This window comes from Furipterus horrens, unplaced genomic scaffold (genome assembly GCF_987537825.1).
Source record: "Furipterus horrens unplaced genomic scaffold, mFurHor1.1.pri manual_scaffold_7, whole genome shotgun sequence".
Classification (NCBI taxonomy): domain Eukaryota; kingdom Metazoa; phylum Chordata; class Mammalia; order Chiroptera; family Furipteridae; genus Furipterus; species Furipterus horrens.
The window spans coordinates 1,979,031-1,999,211 of NW_028327177.1; the positions used below are offsets into that span (position 1 = coordinate 1,979,031).

A 20,181-nucleotide genomic window follows, 5' to 3' on the forward strand; every position below is an offset into this window, starting at 1 on the left:
CCATAAGATTTGGCTGAAATACTGGCGATCATTTCTTCAAACTCTTTTTTTCTGCCCCATTTTCTTCTCTGCGTCTGGGCTTGCGTTTATGTGTCTGAGAGACCATTTGGTATTGTCTTCACGTCATTGACTTTGTGTGTGTTTGTTTTTTGTTTGTTCTTTGGTTTTCAAACCCTCTTTTTCCAGTTTGGATCACCTTTATTGATCACTTGACCCATTCTTTTCTATATATATAGTATACAGTCTTCTGTGGCAACTGTCCAGTAAAATTGTTAAATTTAGATATTCTACTTTCAGTTCTAGAATTTGCATTTGGTTCTTTTTCACGGTCTACATTCTCTGCTGAGATTTCCTGTCTGCTCACTCCTGTTCCCGTCTTTTTCTTGATGACCTTGAATGTATTTATAGCGACTACTTAGTTAGCAGCCCTTGTCTGCTAATTACAATACAAGGGTCGTTTCGGGGTCTGTTTCTGTTGACAGGTGTCACCTTTGGTTGCTTAGTCATCTGCACAGCAGTTTTTGTTACTGAACATTATGTACGTTGCATTGAGGGAACCTGGCTTTGCTTCGTTCCCTGGTCCCTGCCACACAGGTTCCTGCCTCTGCTGCGGCCCGGACTCGGCCCCCAGTCTCCTCCGCAGGCAGGACTCCCGGTCTCCAGCACCCCTTCCCCCCGTTTTGTGGCCTGGAAACTGTGCCCAGGCAGGGCAAGTGTCTGGCTCACCTCTCAGGTCTGCCCAAAACAGCCACACTCCTAAGGTGCCCGCTTTCCAGTGCCGAAAACGCCGCCTCGGGCTTGCTCTGGTTTTTTCGTTATTTAGGGTTGGGGGGGGAGGAGGGTAAGTCCGTCCAATCACAGTTGTCCCTCACTCATTGCGGGTATTACGTTCCATACCCGCCGCCCCCCACCCCGTGAAGTAGGAACCCTCTGTGTATTCTACACTCTTAAACCATGTAGCTTTAACAACATACGTGTACATATGCTACGTACCGTGCTTTGTCGTGGCCAGAAACGGACTCCTCACATGCAGTTTGATAACCCAGTTCATTCCCCTGCTTGGGCAGGCGCCTTGTAACGTCCTCTGCTGCGATGGCTTTGCCTGACCACAGCCCTGGTAGGAAAAAGAGTAGGGATTCAGGTCCTTTATGTACGAAACTAAACAGTTAGAAATTAATCTAGACTTCTTAAAAGGTGATTTGATGTATACGTTGAAGTAAAAATACACCCTTTGATCCAGCAATTGTAGCTGTAAGCACTCATCCCCCAAAGATTTGTCTCCAGGAAGCGGTGCTCAGCAGGTCCACGGGGTCCCTTCCCTGTTGCTTACTAAAATGCGTTTTCTGAACAAAAACCGTGGACACAGCCGGTTCAAACAGTGTTGCTTACTGACGGTCTCCTGCGGCGTTTTCGTCTGTCCTGTGTGCTCCGAAAGTCTCCGTGAACAGGCTGTGTGCCTCCGAGTCTCCTGGGACAGGCGCCGATGTGACCTGTGGTCGGGACGCCAGCCGAGGGCGGGGGTGAAGGCGTTTCCAGCACGTGCACTTCCTGGGCTGCGGGTCGGTGTGGCGGCCGTGAGCCCCAGCGGACAAGAGGCTTTCTCTCAGGACAGTGGGCACGGCCCGGGCTGTGTCTCCTGGCCACGGGAGAGGCTGACGGTGGTGCCCGCTGGGCGTCTCTCTGTGTGGCACCGTGAGAGCCCGTCGTTACTGCCGCGGTCTGTCGCCGCTGTGCCGGCCCGGTGCCGAAACCGCCTCGCCTGAGGCAGAAAGCAGCGGAGGTGGGGCCCGAGCCGCATTTTTGTGGCTGAGGCCACCTGCGTTCTGGCTCTGCTGCCTTGTCACATGTTTGCGCCTTCGGGGCTCCGTGTGTCACTCTTCTGCAGATAGTGTTTGGCTGAGGGCCAGTTTCAAAATGAGTCAGTGAGGACAGCACAGGGGGATGTCGGGAGCCACGTGCCTGCCCCACCACCCACAAGCCGGCATTCAGGAACCTCCACGCCTGTGATGGGCGGTGGGCAGTCAGACGTCGTCTGCCCCTGGCAGGGGCAGGGCTCAGACCAGTGACCCGCAGGACTCGGGCCGCACCAGTGGGCGGAGGCGCAGAGTGGACCGGGAGGCAGCAGGGAGAGCCCGTGCGGGCTGTGGGCTGTCCCCTGAAGCAGGGCCGTCGGGACAGTCCGGACACCCTGTCTCTGCACCTGCTTCTCAGGTGCCCGCATATTGATAGGGGTGCACAAACCGGGAAGCGATCAGGGTACCGCTGAGAACGGGCTGGAGAGGAGGAGGAGGAGGAGGGCCCGGAGGCTGGCGGCGTCCTCCGCCTTTGGAATTCACGATGAGAACGCGTTTGATGCGGAACCTGGGTAATTAGAAATTAAGACAGCCTTTTTAAAAAGAGAGTGTCCCATCATGGTGGCAAAAAGGCGGGCGCGCTAAGAGAGAGCATGTGGGCCTCTGGACTAGCCTCGCTGTGCAGTGCCCGTCGGGTGGTGGGTGCTGCAGCTGTTGCTGCCTCCTGCCCACGTGTGGGTGTCGGCCGCAGGGTTATTGTGATGGCTGACTGAGTTGCCTGGCAGAGGGACAAGCTGGCCTGTCTGCCGAGGTCATTGTCGCTCTGCACTTGAATACACGGACCACTCTGTGGGGTGCCGGGTGCATAAAGGTGAGGGGCTGCGGCCAGACTTGATGTTAAGAACATCAAGAACTCATTGCGAGATGAGCATGCTCCCCGCTGCCCCCACGGTTCCTTCTTGCTGAGGAGCAGCTAGTCAAGAAAAGTCCCTGGGGCTGGGTGGAAGGGGGTGGGGAGTTCGTGTTTAGTGGGTACACAGCTTCCACTGGGGAGTAAGAGGTTTCTGAAAATCTGGAGGTGAATGCGGTGATGGCCGTACAACAGGGTGAACGCACTTAATGCTGCTGAAATGTGCGTGTAAAAGTAATTGAAATGGCACACCTCACGTTACCTATTTATTACCAAAATTAAAACAAAGGGAAAGGGAGGAAGCTGGGGAGGGAGGCAAGGGAGGAAGGAGGGAAGGCAGGCAGGTGTCAGAGCTGGTCTGCGTGAGTGGAGGGAAGGAACCTCCACGTTTCAGAATTAGTTGCCATCCTGTGATAAAAATTAAGTGGTGTGATTCCTGTTTGCACAGAACGATGCATGTGACAGCGCCTTCATTCCAAGGGAGGTGGGCCATGGCGGCGCGGGAGCAGCGCTCAGGGAAGGGGGGTGGCGCGGGAGCAGCGCGCGGGGAAGGGGGCGGCGCGGGAGCAGCGCGCGTGGAAGGGGGCGGCGTGGTAGCAGCACGTGGGGAAAGGTGCAGCGCAGGAGAAAGGGCAGCGTGGGAGCAGCACACGGGGAAGGGGGCGGAGCAGTGCAGAGTTTAGGGAAGGGAGGGGCGTGTGGAAGGGGGCGGTGCGTGCAGAAGGGGCGGCACGGGAGCAGCGCGCGAGGAAGGGCGCGGCGTGGGAGAAGGGCGCGGCGCGGGAGCAGCACGTGGGGAAAGGGGCGGCGCGGGAGCAGCGCGTGGGGAAAGGGGCGGAGCGGGAGCAGCGCGTGGGGAAGGGCGCGGTGCGGGAGAAGGGCGCAGCGTGGGGAAGGGCGCGGCGCGGGAGAAGGGCGCGGCGTGGGAGTAGTACGTGAGGAAGGGGGCGGCGCGGGATAAAGGGCGGCGCGGGAGTGGCACGTGGGGAAAGGAGCAGCGCGTGGAGAACGGGGCGGCGAGGTGCAGAGCTTAGGGAAGGGAGGGGCGTGCGGAAGGGGGCGGCCCGGGAGCAGCGCGCGGGGAGGGGGGCGGCCCGGGAGCATCGCGCGGGGAGGGGGGCGGCCCGGGAGCAGCGCGCGGGGAGGGGGGCGGCCCGGGAGCATCGCGCGGGGAGTGGGGCGGCCCGGGAGCATCGCGCGGGGAGGGGGGCGGCCCGGGAGCATCGCGCGGGGAGGGGGGCGGCCCGGGAGCAGCGCGCGGGGAAGGGGGCGGCGCGGGAGCAGCGCGCGGGGAAGGGGGCGGCGCGGGAGCAGCGCGCGGCGAAGGGGGCGGCCCGGGAGCAGCGCGCGGGGAGGGGGGCGGCCCGGGAGCATCGCGCGGGGAGGGGGGCGGCCCGGGAGCATCGCGCGGGGAAGGGGGCGGCCCGGGAGCAGCGCGCGGGGAAGGGGGCGGCGCGGGAGCAGCGCGCGGGGAAGGGGGCGGCGCGGGAGCAGCGCGCGGGGAAGGGGGCGGCGCGGGAGCAGCACGTGGGGAAAGGTGCAGCGCAGGAGAAAGGGCAGCGTAGGAGCAGCACACGGGGAAGGGGGCGGCGAGGTGCAGAGCTTAGGGAAGGGAGGGGCGTGCGGAAGGGGGCGGCCCGGGAGCAGCGCGCGGGGAGGCGGGCCGCCCGGGAGCATCGCGCGGGGAGGGGGGCGGCCCGGGAGCAGCCCACGGGGAAGAGGGCGGCCCGGGAGCATCGCGCGGGGAAGGGGGCGGCCCGGGAGCATCGCGCGGGGAGGGGGGCGGCCCGGGAGCATCGCGCGGGGAAGGGGGCGGCCCGGGAGCATCGCGCGGGGAGGGGGGCGGCCCGGGAGCATCGCGCGGGGAAGGGGGCGGCGCGGGAGCAGCGCGCGGGGAAGGGGGCGGCCCGGGAGCAGCGCGTGGGGAAGGGGGCGGCGCGCGTGGAAGGGGGCGGCCCGGGAGCAGCGCGTGGGGAAGGGGGAGGCGCGCGGGGAAGGGGGCGGCCCGGGAGCAGCGCGTGGGGAAGGGGGCGGCCCGGAGCAGCAAGTGGGGAAAGGGGCGGCGCGCGGGGAAGGGGGCGGCCCGGGAACAGCGTGTGGGGAAGGGGGCGGTGCGCGGGGAAGGGGGCGGTCCGGGAGCAGCGCGCGGGGAAGGGGGCGGTGCGGGAGCAGCACGTGGCGAAGGGGGCGGGCCGGGAGCAGCGCGCGGGGAATGGGGCGGCCCGGGAGCAGCGCGTGGGGAAGGGGGCGGGCCGGGAGCAGCACGTGGGGAAAGGGGCGGCGCGGGAGAAAGGGCGGTGCAGGAGCAGCGCTCAGGGAAGGGGGCGGCGCGGTGCAGAGCTTAGGGAAGGGAGGGGCGTGCGGAAGGGGGCGGTCCGGGAGCAGCGCACGGAGAGGGGGGCGGTGCAGGAGAAGGGGCAGCGCGGGAACAGCGCGCGGGGAAGTGGGCGGCGTGGTGCAGCATGTGAGGAAGGGGGGTGGCGTGGGAATAGGGCGGCGCGGGAGCAGCGCGTGGGGAAGGGGGCGGTGCGGGAGAACGGGGCGGCGTGGGAATAGCGCGCGGGGAAGAGGGCGGCGTGGGAATAGTGCGCGGGGAAGGGGGCGGCGTGGGAATAGCACGCGGGGAAGTGGGCGGTGCGGGAGAACGGGTGGCGTGGGAATAGCACGCGGGGAAGGGGGCGGTGCGGGAGAACGGGTGGCGTGGGAATAGCGCGCGGGGACGCGGTCGGCGTGGGAATAGCGCGCGGGGAAGGGGACGGTGCAGGAGAGGGGGCGGCGTGGGAATAGCGCGCAGGGAAGGCAGCGGCGCGGGAGAAGGGGGTGGCACGGGAATAGCGCGCGGGAAAGGGGGCGGCACGGGAATAGCGCGCGGGGAAGGGGGCGGGAGCAGCTTGTGGAGAAGTGGGCTGCGCGGTGCAGCGCTTGGGGGCGGGCACGTGGAGAAGGGGGCGGTGCTGGAGCAGCGCAGGGCGAAGGAGGTGGGAGCAGCGCATGGAGAAGGGGCAGTGCGTGGGGAAGTTTGCTTCCTCTGGGTTCTGTGGGGTGGCCAGGCTTGCCTCGTCATCCTTCAGGGTGGGTAGTCCCTAGCTGTAATGGCTGCACAGCCTCCACCTTTGAACAAATATTTACTGTGCCCCATGTGCCAGCTGGCTCCTGCCCCTCGGTCTGGTGTGTGAGTGCATCGGACAGACGGGCATGCAAACCTGTGGGCTCCGCTTGAGCGCTGTGGATGCCAGGTACCTAGTTGCCTCGGCTCCTGCTACTTCTGTTGTAAATGAAATGCCCGCACGCCTGTGGTCTTTTTCTGTCCCCAGGTCCCCTTTCTGTCCAGGCTCCAACAGCAGACCATCTCTGTCACTGTGCTGTGTCCACCTTGACCCTCTTTGAGAGTATACTGGCTGACCTTTGTCCTTATTTCCAAATATATTTTAGAATTACTTTATGAAATTGCATCAAATAAAAATAACCCCCTCCAATCTTTATCAGGGTGGATCTGGGAGAGCGGAGTGTTGTGTTCCATGAGCATGGTGTGTGCGTTTGTTGCTCTGTTTTGTCTTTAACATCTTACGGTGTTTCCAGCTCCCGAAGGAGAGATTTGGGGTCCCCTCAGGTCCACTCGTCTCAGGTCCCTCATCCCCACACACTTCACACCGCGCTCGGTGAGGCCCCTCCTGTGTGTGGGAGGGGTCCAGACCACGCTGGTCTGGCTGCCCCTGTCCAGGCTCAGGCTGGAGAGGGCCACAGGGGCCAGGGCGCTGCTTCTAGAAGCTGGGACAAGGTGAAAGGGGAGGTGAAGACACAGGTGGCCGTTGATTGTGGAAACATGACTGTGTCACATTATCTGTTGACGTTACGTTGCATTGTATGATCATTCAGCACGACCACATCCCTCAGGAGTCCCTCTGCTGATACAAGAAACACGCCAGAGAGGCCACAGCCCAGGACGGTCTCCTAGGAGATGGCTCTGGGTTTACTGCTAGAAGGCAAGACGTTGCTGGGGAGTCAAGTTTTTCGAGAGGCCAAGAGGATAGGGCAGCAGGGGCACCTGCCCCCCATTCCACTTCTGCGTGAGATGGGGCTTCCTGGGCACCATTCCTGAAACGGGGGTGCTGCTGTTTGGGCCGCCTGCTCCGCTCTCCCCACCCTGCCCCCGGCCCTGGGAGCGGAGGGATGAGGGCTTAGTGCGTTCCAGGGTTGGGGAGGGGGGTGGCAATTGTTCAAGAACTGTTAATGGAGGCCCCACTGCCTGCTGGGCCCCAGGTCCGCACAGCCCCAAAGGCAGGGAGTCCGTCTCCGGGGAGCTTCCAGGTTTCTCTGAGGGCGTGTCTGGATTGTCAGCAAGCACAGCCCGATGCCCGCAGACAGCAGCAGTGTTTCCTCTCCCGTCTCCCGCCCACGGCGTGGCTGCGCCCGCAGCCCGGCAGTGTGCGTCTGGGGGGCTCGGCCAGGTTAAAGACACTTCCGTAGGTTCCTGGTATGCTGATGCAAAAAGATTGTGGATGCGTGACTTTTTGTATTTACTTTGGCCGGTGTGGCTCCGTTGGATGGGTGCCGTCCTGCAAACCGATAGGTCACAGGTTCAATTCCCAGTCAGGGCACAGGCCTGGGCTATGGGCTCAGTCCCCAGCCAGGGCACGTGCAAGGGGCAACCGAACAGTGTTTCTCACGTTGATATTTCTCATCTTCTCTTTTCTCCCTTCTTTCCCCTTTCTCTGGAATCAATAAAAGAAAAAAATTTTTTTAACTTTTTACATTTGATTTTTAAAATATGAATCAACTCTAGCTATTGTAAAAGGTGTTCAAGTATAGTCATGAGCTTTAAAAATGTATACACTCATGTACCAATGTTAAAGACGTGTAGGCTCCTGGGAGGGTCGAGGCGAGCAGCCCTGTGGCTGGCCCAGACCCCTCCCTGCCCCTCTGCTGCGAGTCCTCAGCTCTCAGTCCCCGCCCCGCCCCCTCGCTCTCGCTGAAGTGCCTCCCGGCCACCAAACAAAAACATGGGTTTGTTTTTGCTTGTTAGAAAATGCCACACAAATGGCATCATGCAGTACGTACCTCTATACGGGGCCTCTTTCCCTGAGCCTGTGTGTAAGCCACACCGTCCTGTGGGCACCAGCATCTCGTGACCACAGCGTCATCTGTCCCTCTGTCATGCTGTTCCGCAGCTGGCTTGCCAGTTGACGGACATTTGAGTTGTTTCCAGTTCAGGGCTGTTATACACGTTTGCACACGTGTTGATGGGGTTGTGTGTTTTCATTTCTCGTGTAAATACCAGGTATTGCTGGAGGGGCTGCGGTACAGACACACTGACCTCTGTAAGGCCCGAGGGGCCGGACCATTTCATTCCAGGAGTCTTTGAAGAGTCAAGGTTTTTAATTTTTCTGAACTCCAATTTTTTCTTTTATAGTCAATACTGTTTATGTTCTAAGATATTTATCCCAGGGTTTGGAAAGATGTTTTTCTTTTCTTCCAAAACTTCTATAGCTTTTAACTTAGGTCTGTAATTTCACATGTTACTTTTATCATGTTAAGCCTGTCCTTCCTAATAGCTGCCCAACATTGACAGGTTGTGTTATTTTTAACATGTTGCTGGAGTCTGTTAATACTTTGTTCCTACCTCTGTGTTTATGAGTGAGATTGGCCCATGATCGCCTGGTTGGGTTTTTGAAGTTCCGCTAGCCTCATGAAAGGAATTGGGGCCTGTGCCCTCTTAATTCTGTTCGTGATACATTGGAGTTTTGCTGGGTGTGAGTGGAGCCATCTAGGCCTTGAGTTGATTGTGACATCTTGACCGTGAATATGGGGTCCTTGAAGCTTGGGGTGTTAACAGTGGTCTGGAGATGGCCCATTGAGGTGGCGCAGGGTGGCCCTTGGAGACGCAGGTGTGCCCTGGCTGCTGATGGGGAGTGGCAGAGGTGGAGACCAGTTGGAGGGCCACGGGCTTTGTGCCTGCCAGGGCCGTGGCCTCCCAGTGGGTGTCAGAGGCCCGGCGCATCCTTGGCACCATCAAGGAGGATGTGGCCGGAGGCTCCCGGGCACGAGTGTTTGTGGCAGGATTGGCTGGATCCCTGGAGACTTGCCTCCCGTGGTTAGCACAGCTGAAGGTCGACTGGGCAAAGCTGTTCGAGTAAGGAAAGCCAGCCTTGGCCGGCTTCCCTCGGATTCTGGGAAAGAAGTGGAGTGAGTCGATTCCTGCTTCCTGAAGGTGGTCAAGGCTGTGCCCCAGAAAGAAACCCTTGCAGTCAGGCTGGGCTCAGGCCCCACCGCGGGGCAGCCTTCCAGACATCCTGCCACCTCGCCCCGCTGCCCCTCTGCCCTCTGCCCTCTGCCCTCGCTTTCAGGGCTCATTTCTCCTTCTTTGCCCAGGAGCTTCCAGCTGGATTCTTCACAGCAGAAAGTTGAAGGTCACGTTACTCAGAGGAGCCATGGGGCTTATAAAATTGCTTACAAACCGGTGTCGGAGGATGTTGTCCCCTTGTGTGCCATTTCTCTGATTGTATTGACACTTTGCTCAAATTCTGCCTCGTTTCAGGGAAATCGTGGAACACATGGTCCAGCACTTTAAAACCCAGATCTTTGGGGACCGGAAGCCAGTGTTTGATGGAAGGAAGAACCTGTACACAGCCATGCCCCTTCCGATTGGGAGGGAGAAGGCAAGTTCTGGGGCTGTGGGGGGGTCCTCGCAGGCGCTGGGAGGGTGATGGGCTGTGCTGCTCCCTGCAGGCCAGGGGGGCTGCCTTCCGGAAGCCTGGCTGTTGGTGGCGCAGGCTAAGCTGTCCGCACCCAGAGGCGGCAGGTGAGAGCGACCTGACATCGCTAGGCTTTTAGATGGGAAACAGCCGCTGGCAGACAAGGCTGGACAGCAGTGGGAAGCGAGGGGTGCTCATGTGGGGTGTTGGGTGGGGGGAGCCACGCCCATGGGTCACCTGCAATGACAGTCACGACAGGGCCGGCCGGGAGCGCTGCTTGGGTTGCGGTCGTCTCTTCTTAGTGTCTTTTAATTTTTAAGATTTTACTTATTTATTTATAGACAGAGGAAGGGAGGGAGAGAGGGAGAGAAGCATCACTGTGTGGTTGCCTCTTATGTGCCCCCAACTGGGGACCTGGCCCGCAACCCAGGCCTGTGCCCTGGCTGGGAATCGAACCAGCGACCCTTTGGTTCTCAGGCCGACGCTCAGTCCACTGAGCCACCCCAGCCATTGCTCTTCTTAGTGTCTTGAGCTACAGCACGGCTTCATTTAAAGAGCAATAAGGTTCCTGCCTGGAAGTGGTCTGTTCTTTGAATGTGAGGGGCACGTCTCTCAACAGAGGGGCTGTTCCAGGGTTACCAGGGCATTCCCTGTAAGCAGGAAAGCAGGCACGCAGCTCAGAAATAATCTCACACAAACTTTTTTTTAAGCTTTTATTTATTTATTTTTAGAGAGAGGGGAAAGGAGAAAGAGGGGGAGAGAAACATCACTGTGTGGTTGCCTCTCACTTGCGCCCCCAACTGGTGGACCTGACGTGCAACCTAGTCACGTGCCCTGACTGGGAATCGAACCCGCGACACTTGGCTCGCAGGCTGGTGCTCAATGACTGAGCTCCGAGGGTGTAAAGCTGCGGTCCCGCTGCCCGGCCGCCCAGAGACCGGGCGCACCCTGCAGGCACTGCGCTGCTTTCCTTTTGCAGGTTAATGATCACCTGGAAAAGGCTAAGCTCCTTTCGCCCACCTGGGGGGCCAGCAGGCTGGGTGGCTCTGGCTCGGGGCTGCAGGGCCTGATAAGAGGGGAGGGCGTCACCACCAGGGGGAGGGTGGCAGGGATAAGGGCTCCGCGCTGAAGGCCCCACGGTGACTCCCAGAGATAGCGCCGGCGCCCTGCCTGGCACGGGGCGATTGACACCCGTGTTCCAGTCCGAGGGCGTGCCAGGACCCTGCGCCTGTCTGGGCAGGAGAAGCAGCCCTTGCAAAGGAGCGTGCTGTGCCTTTGGAATGGATGGGTTGTTAGAGCCTCACACCTCTGTCTCTGTTTAAAGTTGTACAGGAAGAGAAGCATAAGGAGTTTATTGTCAGTTTTGTCTGTACGTATTTATAATGACACAGTTGAGAGGGCGAGGAATATTTTCCTTCGGTGTGGGGGGGAGTCCATTGCTATTGGAATCTGAGACATGCCCCTGGGGCACAGCCCCGAATAAAAGTGGGCCTGATCCGAGTTCACTTCAACACGGGAGGAGACAGATACCGTGTCACTCCCGAGTCGGACTGCACAGCCATTCTCGGCGGTGCAGATAGACTCTGAAGAAGCTACACCATCGTCGATCCGAGTCCCTGCTTCGTTCTTGCTCGTGGTGGCACGCTGGGTAAGCCGCTGCGTCTGTCACACGAGGAGATTGCGTGGAAGCTGCGCCCAGGTCCTCTGCGCATCGAAGTGAATGCATCCCAGGAAGACCTCCCTCCCTGGAGCACTCCCTGCGGCCCTAGGCCTCTGGGGCGTCTGCATCTCTCTCCAGTGCCCAAGTCGGGCTGCTGGGCCAGGGCCCAGGGCACTTAGCCCACCCTTCACCGTTACTGTCCGAGGGGCCCCCGTCATCCCACCAGCCACTGCCCCGACGCCCACGGGAGCCCCACCTGTGTACCGCCCAGCACCTACCCGGTGGGCGCTCAGGGTCTTTGAAGTTTAATCCCAGCCATTCCCGCCCTATTTTAGGGGGAGTTCAGAGAGGCTACCCGAAGCCACAGCGTCTGCCGTGCGTGGGGCCCCTGACTGCAGGCCGCCCGCCACTCGTGGCTTAGGTTCTGTTAGGTTCCGTGAGGTGCAGAGGTGTGTCTCTTGTTTGAGAGCTCCTGTGGGAGCCGTCGCCCCTTTTCTGTCACCGTGACGTTCACATCTTGCGGCCAAGGGCCATCTTCTCTGCTTCTGTGTGTCCTTTTTTCTATGAAGTACATTCCTTTGTACGGCGGGCATTTCTGTCGAGAGAGGGAAATCTGTTCACGTCATGTTAGCCGAGGGTCTGCCAGCGGCAGGGTGGGGGCAGGTGGCTGTGTCCCGTGTGCCATGGCCCTGACTCGGGGAGGCCGCTGTTGGCGCCGCTTGTCACCTCCCCTGCAGAGCTGCGGGCCCACCCGCCTTTGTTCCTGCCCCTGTGTGGGGGGAGCCGCAGCCTGTCAGGGCTAGAAGACCACGCAGGCCAGCCCCTCACTTTTCAGGACAGGACACAGAGGAAGTCGTACAAGTTGCTCGCAGGCTCGGTTTAACTGCTGCGCCCTTGTAGCAGGAACAAGACAGGGACTGGGGTCGCTTGTTCCCAGTGCCGGATGGCCCGAGCCTCTGCTCCCTGGGGCTGCGGCCTCCTGGGGCTGCCGCCTCTCTCTGCCGATCGGGAAGACAGCGGGGGTGCCTCCTTCCCAGAAGAGGGTAGCACATCAGGCCACATGCGCGCCTTGAATTATGCGCAGCCCCTACGCAGAAGGCGCTGCTTCGGGGAAGACAGGCTCACACAAAGCCCGCTGCTCAGCGCTCCTGCCAGCTGGGTCCGGGGCCTGATGCGGCGTGGCCAGGCCACCAGTGCCCGGTGTGGCTTGGTTGCCGGCGAGAAGTCCCGGTCTCAGCTGCCACTGTGCCGGGGGGCGTGAGGGACGTGCGTGCCCCTCTGTGGGCGCTTGGGGAAGGACTGACTGACTGTCCCTGACCCAGGACTGTTCTGGAAGCCAACCCGCTGCCTTCGGCCTCCGGCGGCTTCTGCAGAGGGAAGCGTGCGTGACCGTGTGCTCTGACCCCTCACAGGTGGAGCTGGAGGTCACGCTGCCAGGGGAAGGGAAGGACCGCATCTTCAAGGTGTCCATCAAGTGGGTGTCCTGTGTGAGCTTGCAGGCATTACACGATGCACTTTCGGGGCGGCTGCCCAGCGTCCCCTTCGAGACGATCCAGGCCCTGGATGTGGTCATGAGGCACCTGCCGTCCATGAGGTGAGGACCGTTGGTGGGCGGGGCCCGAGGCCCTGGGGCGCCTGCAGAGGCCGAGAGTGACCCAGAGAGCCGGAGCCCCGTGTGAGGCAGCCGGTGACGGCCCCGGGGGTTTATGTGATGAAGGCAGCAGCAGTGCTAACGTGGGGACAGCTGAGGTGTAAAGAACGTCCCCGATCGCTGCCCCACGTCCGCGCGCTGTCGGTTCTCCCTCGGCGCCCAGGGCTGCGAGCGCCACTCTGTTTCTCTGCTGCCTTCACACTCGGGACTTGTCACAGGGAGCGGTGTCCCAGTGCTGCACGTGACGGGCCTGGGCCCCCTGGGGAGGGCCTTTCAGCACAGCAGGGAGCCCTGTGCATGCCTCCAACTTCTGTTCTGTTCTGTGGGATTACTTTCTCAGCCCAGGGCGCCACCCTCGACCTTGCTGGGACAGAGGGTAGGTGTCAGGTGACGCTGTGAGGGGTGCTGACCCTCTGATGGCTCACAGTCTGCCCGGTGGCTGGCCAGGGCTGCCCTGACTCCCGGCATGCCGGTGCCTCGCGTGCGTGGCACCCAGCGGAGCCGCAGGGACTGTGTGCACGAACAGCCCAACGCTGAAGTGCACCTCCACGCTGTGTGCTCCCGGCCCTGACCAAAGCGCTGGAGCGTGAAGGGAGAGCCGGCGTCCCTGTCCCTAGGCAGGTGGGACACAAGGCAGCTGGGGCGCCAGCGCGGTTTCAGGGGCCCCCGGTGGTCTCAGTCTCCAGGCTGGAAGGGACGTCTCAGCAGGGCTGGCGGTCACTGGCAGAGACTCCCCCGCCGGCCCCCAGCACACACTTTGTCCTTAGGGAATCCTTACTGACCCCTGGTCTGGTGACCCCACCCAGCTGGCGTCACTGCACTGTGACTGTGCCTCCCTCAGGCGGCCCCTCGAGGGTGTGTGACCCTCTCACACGGGCCCTACTGTCCCCACGCGAGGGCCCGGCTCCTCCCCTCCCTGTAACCAGAGCGACTGCAGGGGGAGCTGGGGAAATGGGGACCGGATGCCTGGCGCTTCCTGTGGACACGGTGCTTGGCCCCAGGCAGCCAGACGCACGAGGCGCGGTGGTGGTCGGCATGCGGCAGATGTGTCCGCTGGCCCGCTCTAGAAGGATAGGTGTGCCGGACACAGGGTGGGTGTGAGAGCGGGTGACCGTGAGCATGATGGTGAGGGAGGGCGGCTGCGGGAGCCCGAGATGCCCCGCGCGCAGCCCCAACGCGTCCCCGCAGCCTGTCTTGGTGGCCATGTGTCCCTGAGCTGGGAGCACAGCAGGAAGGGGAGCCTCGCTCACGGGAGGACAGTCCCCGTGTCCCAACCCTGTGTGGTGCCGTGAACACCTCCTGCTCTCCCCGCGGCGAGGCCACGTGTTCCCAAGGCCGCGCCTCACACGGCGCCCACGGAGTCCCATTCAGAGAAGAAAGGCCGGGTTATCAACGCACCTGCCGGGCTGGCACGGGCGGGCGGCGGGCTGGGAGTCAGACGGGGTCTCTCGCTGCAGGTACACGCCTGTGGGCCGCTCCTTTTTCACCGCGTCCGAGGGCTGCTCCAACCCCCTGGGCGGGGGCCGAGAGGTGTGGTTTGGCTTCCATCAGTCGGTCCGCCCTTCTCTGTGGAAAATGATGCTGAATATTGACGGTGAGCGGGGCCCGTCTTTCCGTGGGGTGGGAATGGGGGCTCACCGGGGGCCCCGACCTCGGGAGAGCCCGCGCGGCCCGCTCCAGCACAAGCTGTGGGAGCCGGAGACGCTGTGTCCCTGGCCTGTCTCACCGTCGCGTCAGGTCGGGGCGGTGACCCTCTGGGGGGCCCCTGGCAGCGCCCCCCAGAGGCTATGGCTGCGGGACGGGGGCCTGCGTCTCTAACAGGGTCCCAGGTGCCGTGGCGGGGTCCACTGGGCGGGGCGAGGGGCCGTTCCGCGGCCCGGGCCCCCGCTCTCCCGTGTGATTCTCTGGCTGGTCCCCGGGGGCAGAACCTCTGGGAGGCCGACACCAAGGGGGTCAGAAAACCCAGCCCTTGCGGTCGTCGAGGTGTGGATGTTTGTTCTAAACTGCGTTTTCTTCTCGGGGGTGCTGGACCCTAGCAGCCCCTCGGGGCCGCCCGTGCCCTGGCATGCACCTCCCCAGGGCCCGTGAGGATGGCGCACGGGCAGGCCCGCCTCACACGCCCGCCTCTGTCTCTCTTCCTGCCCCCAGTCTCGGCCACGGCGTTCTATAAGGCACAGCCGGTCATCGAGTTTGTTTGTGAAGTTTTGGATTTTAAAAGTATTGAAGAACAACAAAAACCTCTGACAGATTCCCAAAGGGTCAAGTTTACCAAAGAAATCAAAGGTAGGTGCCAGCGCGGCATGAGTTTTCACTCCCGCACAGGTCTCAGGGCCAGGGGTTCACCGTCGCGCGGGTTAGTGCATAGATGGTGTAAACCCACCTCCCGGGGTGAGGACAGTGACGTCCTTGTCCTAAACGAATGACTGTCTGTGGGTCGTGTGGCAGGGCAGGGGCCCAGCAGCGTCCCCATCCTCCGTGCCTGGACCAGAGAGCAGAGCGTGGGCATCATCGGGCCTCGTGACTTCCCAGAATGCAGGGCACCTTCATGCCTGCACCCTCATGTCCCCGGCGCGGTCACACCCACTCTGCCCGGTGACCTGCTCCGTGACCTGGCCCAGACCCTCTGCACCTGTCCCTTTCTGAGGCCTTGAGTAGCACTTGTTGCTAAAAATAACTCTGAAGGAGGCCCAGAAAGCCATGGTGGCAAACGCGGCCTCCAGACCGAGCCAAACACGGTCCCGTTCTCTTCAGACCAGTGTCCTGACTGTGGTCTGGCATTGCTGGGGCGGAAGGCATCCCCGTGGTGTGCCTGGTCGGGCCGGGTGTCCCCCTCCCTGCCGCTCTAGAAGGCCCGACGTGGGCCTGGCGGCGGTTCCCATGGAAACAGGTGGTCGGGACGCAGGGCTTGCGTTCCCGACCAGGCGGGGGCTGCCCTTGAAGCGTGCCGCTCTGTGTCACCAGGTTTGAAGGTGGAGATCACGCACTGTGGGCAGATGAAGAGGAAGTACCGCGTGTGCAACGTGACCCGGAGACCCGCCAGCCACCAAACGTAACTGCCGCCCCCTCCCCGCTCAACCAGTGTGTGTCCCTTCGACCTCCTGTCAGTCTGCTGCCCCAGTATGGGAGCAGCGACTCTTCTGGGGAACGATTTCAGTCCAGTATTCCCACCCCTTCAACTCAGGACATCCCAGACCCCCTGGGCAGGGCAGGGTGCAGGCTCCCAGCCGGCTTTCCCTCTGCAGCTTAGAGAGAAGGGTCCTTCTTGTTCTGGGTCCTCAGCGCTGCTCTGCTGGGGGGCGTGGGTGTCAGTGGGCACGGCCCTCACCCACCCTAGGCTGTGTCTCTGCCCTGACCTCACTTGCCCGTTCGGAGTCCAGAGCCGTGTAGTGACTGACCTGGCCACACAGATGTGTTCGTGTGGGGATACGTGAGCCTCACCATCAGGTCTCCTGGGCCCAGCGAGCGTTCACTTGTTCGTCCCGTGGTCGTTCCATGGGACAGGCCTGGTCTGTCACCAGGCTCAGGGGCCTCCCCCCGGATCTCCCGTCCCTGCACCCACACGGGGGGCCGTGGCTGCCCGAGCAGACCTGCCCGTCCCTGTCTTCATCCCGTTGTGGGAGGCGTCAGGCCCCAGGCCGGCCCTCGGAGCACGTGGCTCTCAGAGCCGCTCGCGGTCGGTGGTGAGCGACCAGCTGGAAAACCCACAGCCTCTCTGGGTTTGCCCGCCTGTGCCCTGAACTCCCCGTCCCCTGCTGCTGTCGGGCACCATTTGGGCGCCTGCATATTGCAGGCACGTGGGCGTCTCTTATTTCCCAGCTGCAGAGGGGAAACGACAGGCTGGGGCTCGGGAGAATTCCAGATGACCCCTAGGGCGAGTTTGTGATCGTCCCCGGGGAGGGCTGTGGCCCCGCGCACCCCCCGAGCTGAGAGGGAAGACCCACAGACGCGGCCTGGGTGGCGGGCGGGTGCAGGCCTCTGCCGCCTGTCCCACGGCCGCGCGCCTCCTCGCCCCCCTAGGTTCCCACTGCAGCAGGAGAGCGGGCAGACGGTGGAGTGCACGGTGGCCCAGTACTTCAAGGACAGGCACAAGCTGGTTCTGCGCTACCCCCACCTCCCATGTTTACAAGTCGGACAGGAGCAGAAACACACCTACCTTCCCCTGGAGGCAAGTCCCTGCCCCCGCGCACATGGCCCTGAGGCTGGCAGGGGACCTCCAGACCCATGCTTCTCCTTGCCTGCCGCTGCGGGGCCTCGCGGGTTGATGTCAGTGCACCTCAGTTTCCCCATGAATGAGGCGGGTTTGGTACTTCTGCTATGTGGGGACGCGGGCATGCGCTGTGTGCCCAGCGGGTCCCTGGCGTAGGTAGACAGTGCTCTGAAGAGAAGCTGTCTCCTCACTTGTTAGAAAGTGCGTTGCCTGGGAAGAGGACCCACCAGTTCTCGGTACCTGCCCTGCACTCCCGCACTGAGGGCTGCGTGCGGTTTCCCAGGCCGTGGCCGGGAGGCAGACTCCTTCCCACTGGCAGGCAGCTCTGTGTTCCTGCATTCTGAGGACCGAGAGGCCGCAAACCCAAGTCGGGACTCAGCCACCCGCGGGGCGTGGTCTTGGAGGCTGTGCTTTTCCCCCCCGTGCGGCTCCCCGTCGGGTTTGAGCTGCACGGGGTCCCCTCGGGGGTCCTGCTGCTGACCCCCTGGCCTCTGAGCGGTGCGTGCGGGTGTGCTGTTCGCGTGGGTTCCGGCAACTGTGTCCCAGGCGGTGCCCCCGCCCCCGCCCGCGGCCCTGGTGCTGACGCCGCGTCTCTGCGCCTCCTTTGTAGGTCTGCAACATCGTGGCGGGACAGAGATGCATAAAGAAGCTGACGGACAATCAGACCTCCACCATGATCAGAGCGACTGCCCGGTCCGCGCCCGATCGGCAAGAAGAGATTAGCAAGCTGGTGAGCGCCGCGTCCCCGGGGGCCGGCCCTGCGGGGAGGGGGGGCATCCTCGGGAAGCGGATCCGCGCGGGGCGCCCAGGGCTAGGGACCCCCGTGCTTTGGGCAGGCACGGCTTCTAGGAAGGAGTGCAGAGCGCCTCTGACTACCTTTCCTTCCTCCCTCCCAAGATGAGAAGCGCAAGTTTTAACACAGACCCGTATGTCCGGGAATTTGGGATCATGGTCAAAGACGAGATGACGGACGTGACCGGGCGCGTCCTGCAGCCGCCCTCCATTCTGTACGGGGGCCGGGTAGGTGCCGGCGGGGCCGGGCGAGTGCGTTCCGGGGGCGGGGGGCGATGCTGCACACTGACCCTGGGCTGCGGCACACCACGCTTTTCAGTTTGGAGCCGTCCCCAGCGGCGTAGACCGCGGTCTGGGGGGAGAATGCTCCTGCTCGAGCCTGAGCCTGCGCCTTAGTCACGGGGCTTCGTAGAACCTCGAATGTCCCTGGCCCTTTTGGAAGGTTTTCAGAATTAACTTTTATCTTTCCAGAGATGTTTGTTAACCTGTGAAAACTTTAAGAGCCCTGTTGTTCGTATAGTGGGTACCCTGCCGGCAATGAGTTACTTTCTGGAGGCCACACTGCTTCCCTCGGGGCGACTTCGTGTTGGAGATGTAGCAGCCACTTGGGTGTCTGTCTGGTTTCACCCATTGACCCTGTAGCTTTTATCAGTGGGTAATCGGAGGTGTCCTGACCACCGAGCTCGTGAGAGGGGCCTTCCTCCCTCCTCTTGGCTGGTCCCCCTGGATGCAGAGCACTGCGTCTCGGGCTGGGTGGCCTTAGCCTCAGAGATCCCTGGCTGGCTCCTCAGAGGCCGTGGAGGATTCAGGCTCTACCGGACGTCCCACCTTCTTACCTGCTGGGGGTTTACTCAGGACTGTCCGTCCCCGGGACCTCTGGCCAGGTCTCGTTTGGTTTGTAGGCTGCTTTCCTTTTACATTTTAAAATGGAAGTGTTTTTTTGTTCGTTGGTTGGTTGGTTGTTTTTTTTTGTTTGTTTTTTTGTTGCTTTTTTAAAATATTTTAAAGCTGAGAAGGTACAAAGGAATGATAGGAAAAAGTCTTTTTTTCTCAGCTCTCAGGTGCTCCCGAGGAAGCAGTTAGTGTTATTTTTCTTCTCTGTGAAGTCACATGGGGCTGCGTCACATTTGTCACCCCTTTCTGTGCAGGTGGCACATTAAATACACTCTGTGCCTTGCTTTAGTTTACGTAGTATTTTCTCTGAGAGCCCACGGGAGTCTCGGTGGTGGTCTCACGTGTGTGTAACACAAGGGTCGTGGTTGCAGAGCTCCTCCGTGTGGGTGCCTCCGTCCCCGTTGTTGGGCGGGGGTTGCTCCCAGCCAGCCATCCGTCCTCCGTTCCCCTCCTCACCTCCCCGTCCACCCATCTGTCCCTCCTCCATCCCCCCGTCCACTCATCCTCCAGCCGTCTGTGGGCCACCTACAGGACTGGGCAGTCGGGGATGGGGACGGCACAGAGATTCAGTTCTTATGCTCAGGAGCCACCCTCTCGTCAGGGGGCTGACAGCACTTTGGAGAGTGACAAAATCCAAGGTCGGGGGCCTGTGTTTCCCGTTTTTCTCACGTTAAACGTCCTGCCATTTGCAGAATAAGGCGATTGCCACCCCCGTCCAGGGCGTCTGGGATATGAGGAACAAGCAGTTTCACACGGGCATTGAGATCAAGGTGTGGGCCATTGCCTGCTTCGCGCCCCAGCGCCAGTGCACGGAGGTCCACCTGAAGTAAGGCTGCGATGGGGGGCGGGGCCGGGCTCGGGGGGTGGGGGGGGTTGGCGGCGGGGGCGGGCAGCAGCCGGGCCGGGACAGCCAGGCCACGCGGGTGCCTCCGTGCCGCTTCCCCTCGGAGCCGTGGTTGGCGCGAGAAGAGACGAAACAGCGAGCGAGAATAAATGTAAAAACTAGAGGCAGGAGGAAAAATTGGGTTCCGCGATCAAAGCTTATGTTAAAAAACGCTTCGGCTGCGTATTTCTGCAAGTTAGCGAGAAGGGGGCAGTGAAGCCGGAGTGAGAAAGAGAAGGTCACACGGACGGAGGCGGGCGGCGTCTTCTTGCTTCTTGGGCAAGGGGAGTGATTAGGAGTCGTCCAGACAGCAAAAGCTCTGGTGCGCTGTCCTGGGGCCACGTGCCCGCCAAGCCCAGGAGCCCAGGTGAGGCGGCGGCCCTGTGGGCAGCCCGTGCACCACGAGGGCCGGGGCCGGTGCGGACCCTTTGAAGGCAGCGCCACGCACCACAAGGCTGATGCACGTGCCTTCGTGCCAAGCAAACCAGCGGGGAAGAGAAAACGTCTGCTTCCCGCCTTTCGTGGGTGGAACCAGAAAGGAGAAGGCCCAGCCCGAGAAGTGTGGCCCACGAACATTTCAGCAGAGGGGCGTTCTGAAAAGCTACAGCCCCAGAAAGTTCTTGAGAGCCGACACTGTGGGAGGCTGCCCACGGTCCCCCCCACCCCGGGGCCAGTGGGCAGCACAGCGAGGGCTCCGCG

At 61.8% G+C, this 20,181-nt stretch overlaps 1 protein-coding gene across 1 annotated transcript in view; it reads left to right on the top strand.

The window, feature by feature from the left end:
* AGO2 (argonaute RISC catalytic component 2) overlaps positions 1-20,181 on the top strand; it is a 70,024-nt gene that overhangs the window by 37,210 nt on the left and 12,633 nt on the right. The window contains exons 3-11 of the mRNA XM_090283328.1: positions 9,239-9,359; positions 12,468-12,649; positions 14,164-14,300; positions 14,855-14,989; positions 15,668-15,755; positions 16,724-16,871; positions 17,524-17,643; positions 17,811-17,933; positions 19,292-19,425. Of these exons, the coding sequence (XP_090139454.1) occupies positions 9,239-9,359; positions 12,468-12,649; positions 14,164-14,300; positions 14,855-14,989; positions 15,668-15,755; positions 16,724-16,871; positions 17,524-17,643; positions 17,811-17,933; positions 19,292-19,425 (1,188 nt within the window). The remainder of the gene's footprint in view (positions 1-9,238; positions 9,360-12,467; positions 12,650-14,163; positions 14,301-14,854; positions 14,990-15,667; positions 15,756-16,723; positions 16,872-17,523; positions 17,644-17,810; positions 17,934-19,291; positions 19,426-20,181) is intronic.